At 44.1% G+C, this 11,100-nt stretch overlaps 1 protein-coding gene across 2 annotated transcripts in view; it reads left to right on the forward strand.

The window, feature by feature from the left end:
* Positions 1 to 10,642, forward strand: part of LOC122554198 (ribose-5-phosphate isomerase-like) — a 28,094-nt gene extending 17,452 nt beyond the window's left edge. For both annotated transcript variants that reach the window (XM_043698885.1, XM_043698974.1), the window contains 5 exons: positions 3,527 to 3,591; positions 4,663 to 4,731; positions 4,939 to 5,080; positions 6,758 to 6,857; positions 9,313 to 10,642. In XM_043698885.1, coding sequence (XP_043554820.1) covers positions 3,527 to 3,591; positions 4,663 to 4,731; positions 4,939 to 5,080; positions 6,758 to 6,857; positions 9,313 to 9,410 — 474 coding nt within the window. In that variant the 3' untranslated portion in view covers positions 9,411 to 10,642. The remainder of the gene's footprint in view (positions 1 to 3,526; positions 3,592 to 4,662; positions 4,732 to 4,938; positions 5,081 to 6,757; positions 6,858 to 9,312) is intronic.
* Positions 10,643 to 11,100: the final 458 nt, after the last annotated feature.

Consider the following 11,100-nt stretch of genomic DNA (forward strand, 5'->3'; position numbering starts at 1 on the left):
CTCTGTAACCCACAACATCCTTCAGCACTATCCACAACTCTGCCTACCTTCGTGTCATCTGCAAATTTACCAATCCATCCTTCGACACCCACCTCCAAATCATTTATAAAAATGACAAACATCAGTGGCCCCAAAACAGATCCTTTGGCATACCACTAGTACCTTCATCCACCTGTTTTATCACCTTCTCGAAGAACTCACTAAAGTTAGTGAGGCACAATCTATCTTTAACAAAACCATGTTGACTGTCCCTAATCAAATTATTCCTTTCCAGATGATTGTAAATCCTATCTCTTCTAACCTTTTCCGACTCCTTACCCACAACCGAAGTAATTACCAGGGTTGCCCCGACTCCCCTTCTTAAACAAGGGAACAGCATTTGCTATCCTCCAGACTTCTGGCACGACTCTTGTCGATGACATAAAGACCAAAGCCAAAGGCTCTGCAACCTTCTCCCTGGCTTCAGAGAATCCAAGGATAAAGCCCATCCGGCCTCGGGGTCTTATCTATTTTCAGATCTTCCAAAATTGCTAAAACCTCCTCTTTGTCAACCTTAATCCCATCTAATCTTGTAGCCTGTATCTTCGTATTCTCACTAACATTGCCCTTTCCAATGTGAATACTGACGAAAAGTATTCATTAAGCGCTTCCCTTAGGTCCTCCAGTTCCACACACAACTTTCCACTACTGTCTTTGATTGGACCTAATCTTACTCTCGTCATTCTTTTATTCCTGATATACCTATAGAATGCCTTAGGATTTTCCTTGATCCTATTCATCAACAACTTCTCATTTCCCCATCTGGCTCTTCTTAGCCCTCTCTTTAGATCTCTTCTGGCTAACTTATAACTCTCACACCCCTTTCACGCCTCATCCTCACAAGCCGCCTCCTTTTTCTTGACAAGAGCTTCAACGTCTTGAGTAAACCATGGCTCCCTCTCTCAACATCTCCCTCCCTGCCTGATAAGTATCTACTTATCTACTGTTCCTTGAATAAGATACACATTTCAAGTGTGTCCATTCCCTTCAGTTTCCTTCCCCATCCAATGCATCCTAAATCTTGCCTAATCCTTCATAATTGCCTTTCCCCAAGTTATACCTCTTTCCCTGTGATATATACCTTTTCCTGCCCATTGCTATTATGGTCACTATTGCCAAAGTGCTCACCTACTTCCAAATCTAACACCTGGCCATGTTCATTCCTCAGTACCAAATCTAATATGGCATCGCCCCTTATTGGTCTGAACATACTGTGTCAGGAAACCCTGCATACATTGATCAAACACTGACCCATCCAAACTACTTGAAATATCGTATTCCCAGTCAATATTGAGGAAGTTAAAGTTCCCCATAACAACTACCCTGTTTGTCTCACTCCTATCGAGAATCATCTTTGCTATCCTTTCCTCTACATCCCTTCAACAATTCGGAGCCTATGGAAAACTCCCAAAAGAGTGACCCCTCTTTCCCTGTTTCTAACCTCGGCCCAAACTACCTCAGTGGAGGAGTCCTCTAATGTTATTTCCGCTGCAGTAATGCTACCCCTGATTAACAATGCCCCTCCCCTCTTTTCCCATCCCCCTGCTGCATTAGTTGAAACACCAACAAACATCCCACATGCCCCCATGATATTGGTACCACTCTGATTCAGGTGAAGACCATCCTGTTTGAAGAGGTCCCACCTTCCCCAGAAAGAGCTCCAATTATCTAAGAATCAAAAACCCTCCCTCCTGCACCATCCCTGCAGCCATATGCTCAGCTCTGCTCTCTCCCTGTTCCTCGTTTCACTAGCACATGGCACGGGCAACAGACCAGAGATGACAACTCTGTTCTAGCACTAAGCTTCCACCTGAATTTCTGCCTTATATCCCCACCCCTTTTCCTATCTATGTCGTTGGTGCCTATGTGGACCATGACTTGGGGCTGCTCCCCCTTCCCCTCAAGAGTCTCAAACGCGACCAGAGAAATCACAAACCCCGGGAGGTGACACACCAATTGTGAGTTTCACTCGTACCTACAGAATCTCATATCTGCCGCCCTAACTATGGAGTCCCCAATGACTAAAGCTCATCTCCTCTTCCCCCTTCCCTCTCTGAGCAACAGGGACAGACCCTGCCCCAGAAACCTGTGCCCCATTGCTTATCCCTGGTAAGTCGTTCTCTCTCTCTCTTTCTTTCCCCCCCCCCACAACAGTATCCAGAACGGTATACATGTTGTTGAGGGGAACCACTACAGGAGATCCCTACACTGCCTGCCAGGTCCTTTTCCTACCCCTGACGGTAACCAATCTACCTCTTTCATGTGGCTGTGGAATAACTACCTCCCTGTAACTCCTCTCAATAACCCCTCCACCTCCTGAATGCTTCGAAGTTCATCCAGCTCCACGTCCAGTTCCCTAACACAATTCTCTCGGAGCTGGAGTTGGGTGCACTTCCCACAGATGAGGTCAGCAGGGACACCAGAGGTGACCCTTACCTCCCACATACTGCAGGAGGAACGTTCAACTGCCCCAACCTCCATTCCTGCTATTCTAAATTCCCAAATAAACTGCCGGGAAAAAAAACAAACTGAACACAAAAGGAAATTCTTGTCACCTTACCAACCGACGCACGGAACGTTTTGTTTTGGTTAAAGGAGGAGGATGGGTGAGAGGCACTACCTGAGTAGTGTTTTGGGTAAAGCAACCACCCAACTAAAGCTGTTCTTTGTTCAAACTGCACAGGCAGTAGTCGGAGGACAGCTGGAATGTTGGGAATAGTTTTGTTCCCTTATCTTGCGAAGGATATACTGTCATTGGAGGTAGTACAGAGGAAGTTCACAAAGTTGATTCCAGATGTGAAGGGATTTCCTTATGAGAATGTGTTGAGTAGATTGGACCGGTACTGACTGGAGTTTACGGAAATACGAGACCTTATTGGAACATACAAGATTCTTAGTGATTTCTTCAAGGTAGATGCTGAGAGTTATTGTGGGTCAACCCACAGCAGGTGGACTGCAGCGGTTCAAGAAGGCAGATCATCACCACCTTCTCAAGGGCAACTAGGGATGGGCAATAAATGCTGGTCAGCCAGCGATGCCCACCTCCCACAAATGAATTAAATTTGTTTTTTTTTTAGGAAAGGGTTGTTTTCCTCTTGAAGAGTCTCAGACCAGAGAGCATAATCTCAGGAATGTGTTACACGTTTAAGAGCGTTAAGGAATTGTTTCTCCGAAGGTAGTGAATGTGTGGAATTCTTTACCACAGAGGGCTGAAGGTACTGGGTTGTTAAGCATATTCAAGGCTGTTACAGACATATATTTTTAGTCAGTAGGGGGATCGAGAGTTAAGCCGGAAAGTAGGGTTGAGGATTACCAGATCACCCACGATCTCATTGCACGAGGGAGCAGACTCATTAGGCTGAATGGCCTAGTTCTGCCGCTTCATCTTAACAAAAGTGCCTTGTATAACGTGTTAATCCATCTGCATGGACAGCGGCATTGCTGTGCATTAACAGGATTGACATGTTTTTTTTATTTTCTCTGTTAGCTCGATGTTGCTATTGATGGTGCAGATGAAGTGGATTGTGACCTGAACTTAATCAAAGGTGGAGGGTGAGTGTTTGCTCTTTGAAAATTAGGTATGGAAAAGGGCCTGCTGTTTATCAAAAAGTGCGGAATGTTCCTTGCAACAAGAACGGTTGCAGAGCCCCATCCTCTTCCATTTGACTAAAGACCATCCACTCTGTTTTGTGTGAGAGGCTCTGCTGTTGAATCCTTCCATAATGTTAATCAAATTAACTTCATAGAGACATTAACAGAGATGGCTCAGTGTGTTCACATGCTGCCTTACGGCGCCAGGGACTTGGGTTTAATTCCACCCTCGGGTGACTCTGCATTGTGTTTGCATGTGCTTCCCGTGTCTGCGTGGGTTTCCTTTGGATGCTCCAATTTCCTCCCACAGTCCAAAGATGGGCACGATAGGTAGACTGACAATGCTAAATTGCCCTTGGTATCCAGGGTCATGCAGGTTAGGTGGATTGGCCGTGGTAAATACAGAACAACCTTGATTATCTGAACTAGATCTCAAGGTCCCGATGCTTGGGTAAACTGTTATCTGAACCTTTGATTGTCTGAACAAATTACTCCCCGCCAGTGTTGCTCTGATAATCAAGGTTGCCCTGTATGGGGTTATGGGAATTGGCCGTGGGTCTGAGTGGGATGCGCTTCAAAGGGTTGGTGTGGACTCGATGGGCTGAATGGCCTGCTCCGACAGTATAGATTTTCTGTGAACCTCTATAAATAATGCTCAAGAATTCCTTCTTAGCCTTGCTTAATCTCCTTGGTGTGACTTTTTCAGTCATTCTTTCACTGTGGGAGTGATGTCTTATTGCTCCAATTTCAGCAAATTCCCCCGGCTTTGTTTGAGGGTCGCTCTAAGCATGTTGCATGATAGGAATTCTCTGCGTGTGACCAGAGCTCGGAACCGATGCTTTGAGGCAAAAAGGCCTGGGCTGCTCTTTATGAAACGATTGTTTGGCCAAGCAAGCCAATCTTCCACAGCGTTGTAGAGGTGTCAGTGCGCTAGAGGCGGCTGTTCAGTCCATCGGGAAGTTTCTGGGCAGGGATGATAGAAGAGTGTGTTTTGAATCTAACACCGTTTTCTCCCCTGGCCTTTTCCAATAGAGGATGCTTGACTCAGGAGAAGATTGTTGCTGGCTGTGCCAAGAGGTTCATTGTGGTTGCAGATTACAGGTGAGTGGCTCGCTGGATCATTAGGCCCCGGTTTCTTTTTTCACCTACAGAGAGAAAGTGTCTTTGTAAATGGCAATCCTCCGGTGGTTCAAAGTCTTTTCTGGATTCAGGTGAAGACTTTTCAATCCCATTGTGGTTTGAATTCCCGTAGTTTCCACAGATTTTTTTGTTTTATGCCATGTCATCTTTTGAATTTTGTTTTTCAAGGAAGGATTCCAAAAGCCTTGGTGAAAAATGGAAAAAAGGCGTTCCGATTGAAGTCATCCCGATGGCTTATGTGCCAGTAACCAAGGCAATTGCTGCTAAATTTGGTGGGGAAGCAGAATTGCGAATGGCTGTCAGTAAAGCTGTAAGTACAGACCTTAGCCGAACCCACTCGAAACCAAGAATTCTCTTCTAGATAGAGCAGGCACATTGGTATTTGGATCTTTCTCTTTAAAGAGAAGCAGGTCTTGTTTAAGCTTATTTTTTTTTCTTTAATGGTATCTTTATAGAAGTTTACAAAATCATGAAGGGCATGCACTGGGTGAATATCCAAGGACTTTTCTCTAGGGTAGGGGAGTTCAAAACTAGAGGGCATAGGTTTAAGGTGAGAGGGGAAAGGGACCCGAGGGGCAACTTTTTCACGCAGAGGATGAGCTGTATGGAATGAGCTGCCAGTGGAAGTGGTTAAGGCTGATACAGTTATAACATTTAAAGGCATCTGGACGTGTATATGAGATCATAAGACATAGGAGCAGAAGTTAGGCCATTCAGCCCATCGAGTCTGCTCCACCATTTAATCATGGCAGATAATTTTCTCAAAGAGGAGAAAGTGAGGACAGCAGATGCTGGAGTACCAGAGTTGAAAAATGTGGTGCTGGAAAAATACAGCAGGCCAGGCAGCATCCGAGGAGCAGGGCTCCTGAAGAAGGGCTTATGCCCGCAACGTCGATTCTCCTGCTCCTCGGATGCTGCCTGGCCTGCTGTGTTTTTCCAGCACCACATTTTTCAACTGATAATTTTCTCAACCCATTCTCCCGCTTTCTCCCTGTAACCCTTGATATCTATGATAATCAAGAATGAATAGGAAGGGCTTAGAGGGTTATGGGCCAAATGCAGGCAAGTGGGACAAGATTAATTGAGAATATCTAGTTGGCATGGACGAGTTGGACTGACTGGTCTGTTCCTGTGCTGTACAGCTCTATATTGTATGCGACTGTCACTGGCATGGCCAGCATGTCTTGCTCATCCCTAATTGCCATTAAACATGCCCTAAAATGGCTTGCTCAGGTTGTTTGGAGGATGATTTGGAGATGGCAGTGTTGGACTGGGATGTACAAAGTCAAAAATCACACAACACCAGGTTATAGTCCAACACTTCCAATTAAATCTCTTGGACTATAACCTGGTGTTGTGTGATTTTTAACTTTGTTTGGAGGATGGTTGAGACTCTGTCTAATTGCTGCAGGTCTGGAGTCCCATGCAAGCCAGACAAAGTGAGGACAGCAGATTTCCTTCCTGAAGGACATTTGGTGAACTAGATGAGTTTGTACGACAAACGTTAATAAGTTCATGGTCACCATTACTGAAGCGAGCTCCGTATCTCTGAGTTTAAGTTCTACCAGTTATGATGTGAACCCATATCTCCTGCCCAGAACATTTGGCTTAGGCTTCTGGATTGCTCATCCACTACATCACTGTCTTAATGTGAAACATCTCCATAGATCATTTGGTCAGCAGTATAGAACCCTGAACTCTCTGAAATAGGATCTTTTATTTCCATATGAACTGGACCTTCAGATGAATATCTAATCCAGAGTATGCCACTACCCCCAGCACTGCACTGGTGTCATTCTTAGATTTTGTGCTTCGTTGGGATTTTCACCCATCTTTGGGGTCACATTGGGTGGTACTCTCACCTGTGCCTTGGTTAATGTCTTGTGAAATGGCAAGTGTCAACCAGGGATCTTGAGTGTGCTCTTTGGGTTTTCAGTGTCCAGGATTTGAGAGAATTGAACTGTTTCAATATTTCGGTTTTTCCTAGGGACCAGTGGTGACAGATAATGGGAATTTCATTCTGGACTGGAAGTTTAATAATGTCTCTGACTGGAGAAAGGTGAATGTTGGCATTAAAATGATTCCAGGTAAGGAAATTGCTTAAATTCTAAGTGTAGATACACTGTTTTAATGGATTAGCAGTTTGCAGTCACTTTCAAAGTGAGTTTTGGTAGTGTGGTTAACTGCCTGCTAGTAACAGTTGAGCGATGTATAGAAACAGTGAAGACTGGAGCACTGTGCACAGTGTGTGTACCCCAGAAATCTGTGCTAGGTCCCTTACTGTTTGAGGGATTCATAAATAATTCGAGTTGAGAATGTGGGAGGATTGCTAAGTACGTTTGCAGGTGACACCGATTTGGTTGGCAGTGAGGAGGAAACTGTTTGGTTACAGGAAGGTGTAAGCTGGTCAGATCGGTGGCAGATGGAATCAAACCCTGATAGATGTGAGGTGATGCACTATGGAAGAAAAAAACAAGACAATGGAGTACTCGATAAATGCTCAGGACACTGGGAAGCTCTGAGGAACAGCATGATCTTGGGTGCTTGTCTACAGATCCTGGAAGGTGGCAGGACAGATTAATTGGGTAAATGAAGCATATGGGATGCTTGCCTTTATCAGCTGTGGCATAGATTATAAGAGCAGGAAAGTGATGTTGGAGTTGCTCAGAACTTTGGTTAAGCTGGAGTTGTGTGCAGTTCTGGTCACCACACTGTAGGAAAGATGTGATTATACTCTGGGTGAGAAGGAAATTCACCAGATATTGGCTGGGATGGAGCATTTCAGCTACGAAGGAAAGGCGAGATAAACTCAGATTGTTCTCTTTGGAGCAGAGAAGGTTGAGGGGGGATCTGAATGAGATGCATAAGATAGAAGGGCACGGACAGGGTCGATAGGAAGCGACTTCCTTTTTAGTCAAAAGGGTCAGTAACAAGAGGAATAATTTTAAAGTGAGACACAAGAGGTTTCAAGGGGGTTTGAGGAAAAGTTTTCTCACCCAGCGGGTGGTGGAATGCACTGTATGGGAGGGTAGCTGAGGCAGGAAACCTCACAACCTTTTAAAAAGTACTTGAGCGAGCACTTCAAATGCCATAACATTGAAGGCTATGGGCCTAGTGTAGGAACGTGGGACGAGTGTAGGTAATGTACAGTCAGCAATGCTACATGTTCAGGCTTCTTGTATATTATGTGATTCTGATTGTTTGAGGCAAATGGTTGATCTGGATATGGAGGATTATTGTAAACTATTTCTCCCTCTGTTATTTGTATGCATATTTTCTTCTTTCTTTTTTGTATGCTAACCATCTCTTCTACTTCTCTTTCATGTATAAAATTTTGCGGCTTTATTTTGCATGTTCATTCTTTCTCGGTCTAAGTGTGTGTCTGTGTCTGTGTCGTAGAGTTACGTCCAGTTCTTAGCAGATACTGACGTTTTTCTTTCTATCATTGTTGGGGTGTAAGGTCAACACTCGTCACTCATCCGTGAAGCCCCAGTGAACTGATTGGCCTGTTAAGGGTCAACCACCTTACTGTGGGTCTGGAGTCACATGTAGGCCCTACAGGAGTACGGGAGTCCGATTTCATTCTCTGAAAGGAATTTGTCATTCAATTATTGACAATCGAGTCATTTTGTTACTGAGATTTATTCCAGATTTCTTTCTTAATTGCATTTAAATCCCACCTCTTTTCTCCCCCCCCCCCCCCCCGCCACCTCAAGCTACAGTGGAGGTATTAGAACTTGTCTCTGGAGCTTTAACCCTGGCCTCTAGATTACTACTCAAATAACTTTACCACTGTGCTACTACGTCCAAACTAATTGCATCTTCTAAATGGTTGCCACCTCTGTTTTGTGGTTACTCTATATTAATTTAGAGTCCAGCAAACTCCGTTACGTTTGTATCAATTCTCAGGATTTGAGTGTCACCCTGGTTATTGCTCCATGAGTTGATGCGATTGAGCGTCTTTCTAGATCATTTCAAAGAACAGTTAAGGGTTGACATTGGTGTGGGATTTGAGTCACTAGCTTGCATAAAGGCGGCAGATTTCCTTTCCTCATGGTGAACCTGTCTGAGTTTTGTGGCAGTCTGACGAACCTGAATCCAATGTGGAGAAGGAGGAAGGTGAGGGGATTTGGCTGGGATGCTGTCCAGTTGGTTCAGCTGGTTGTTTATGCTAAAACCTAGATAAATAACTTTCATTATCTAGACTACTTTTGAGTGAGTGGTTGTTGGCACGCATTGTGGGATTTCCAATTCCCTTTGAGAGATGAGGGGAGAGGGTAGAAGATGCATTGGAGCGTCCATTACCTTCAAGATCATTTCCACTGTCCCAGTGTCGAAATCGTGGAATTCCCTCCCAAACTGTGGGTCTGATGACCACACGTGGACGACACTGGTTCAGGAAGGTAGCTTGCCACCCTCTTCTTGAAGGGATGGACAATAAATGCTAGCTCATATCCTGAAACATCTTTATGAAGGAAGAGAATAAGGTCCCAAAATGTCTGTGAAACACTTCTAACTTCTACTTGCTCTGTCCCCCTGCAGGAGTGGTCGAGACGGGGTTATTCATCGGCATGGCAGAAAGGGTGTACTTTGGCTTGGAAGATGGATCTGTCTGTTTCCGAGACAGAGACTCTCAGTGATGAGTGAGGGGAGCTGGGGCTTCCTGTACTTGCGAAGATCACCTTGCCTTAAATCAATTGTTCTGCCAAATACCTTATTAACACTTTTTTAAACAGAAAAATATTGTTCTATTATTTGTTTTTATATTAAAGAAAACTGGCTTGGGTCATGTAATGAATAATATCTGCCTTTATATTTGAAGGATGAGGAATTGGTTATGGTTCAGGCATTATACCAATTCCTGGCAGCTCTCCTTGAAGTGACCAGGCAGTTAACTTCTTGACTGTGAAATCCAGAGTCCAAATAGGTTTTCCCTTGCTTTTGACTATATCATTATGGAATAATTGGTTCAGATATTAACTGTACGTGAAGTACAGTGAACTGTGTATGGGTCTGTGCACCTCTAGCAACCTGTTTCAAGCTCTACTCACAAATCAAGGTTACTGGGTGGGCCAGGAAGGTGATCGTGTGTTGGTGGTGGGGAGATATGGGACTAGACTCTTTAACTTTTGTTGTGGTCCTCCATTCTCCGTGATCTCCCTGACTATCTGGGCAATTCTGTACATCATCACCTCCATACAAGAGTCTGAAGAATGGGAAGTTAATCTATTTTCTTCATGTAAGAGAGGGATTCTGATAATGGGGCGACAACCTTAGTTCCTCCTCGTCCCATGAAGTTATTTGGTATCCTTCCACTGAATGTGGGCATTATTGGCATGGCCAGTATCTATGACCCATCTCTCATGGCCCTTGAGAAGATGGTGGTTAGCTGCTGCATTGGACAATAACTGCATGTGAAGTATGTACACCCACAGTGCTGTTAGAAAATGTGCACTCCAATCCAGTAAAAGCCCAGGTGCACACTTGCATGTTTGGCATCAGCATTTGCTGGTCCTTTGATTGGTTTGATGCTTTCAGACATTGATGGGAATTTCTACTATTATCCCTGAGCCGAATCAAGTTGCTTGGTCATGTGACTGCCTTAAAGCGCCAATCACCTTAGTGCTCTATGTGAAACACTGTGTTGCAACACTTGGCCTAGAACAACTTTATGATTGGTGTGTTCTCTGAGGTTTCACATTTTACCAAGTAATTTTAAAAAAATATATATGCACATATGTTATCTTAGAGTTCTACATCTTTTTGTGGCAATTTGCATGGATATTTTATTTTGGTGCAACACTTTTAACTGGATAGGCAAATATATTGTTTATACGTCAAATAAAAAGAATATGATCCTGTTCACCTGGTATTTTGTGGTGTTGGCTTTTTATTTCTAGAGTGTGGTTTTAAAAGTTTAAGTAGTTGAGAGTTAATGTTGCGGCTGTACAGAATGTTGGTTAGGCCACTGTTGGAATATTGCATGCAATTCTGGTCTCCTTCGTATCGGAAGGATGTTGTGAAACATGAAAGGGTTCAGAAAAGATTTACAAGGATGTTGCCAGGGTTGGAGGATTTGAGCTATAGGGAGAGGCTGAATAGACTGGAGCTGTTTTCTCTGGAGTGTTGGAGGCTGAGGGGTGACCTTATAGAGGTTTATAAAATCATGAGGGGCATGGCAAGGATAAACAAGTAAGTTCTTTTCCCTAGAGTGGGGGAGACCAGAACTAGAGGGCATAGGTTTAGAGTAAAAAGGGAAACATTTAAAGGGACCTAAGGGCAATATTTTCACACAGAGGGTTGTGCGTGTATGGAATGAGTTGCCAGAGG

Source organism: Chiloscyllium plagiosum, chromosome 1 (genome assembly GCF_004010195.1).
Source record: "Chiloscyllium plagiosum isolate BGI_BamShark_2017 chromosome 1, ASM401019v2, whole genome shotgun sequence".
NCBI lineage: Eukaryota > Metazoa > Chordata > Chondrichthyes > Orectolobiformes > Hemiscylliidae > Chiloscyllium > Chiloscyllium plagiosum.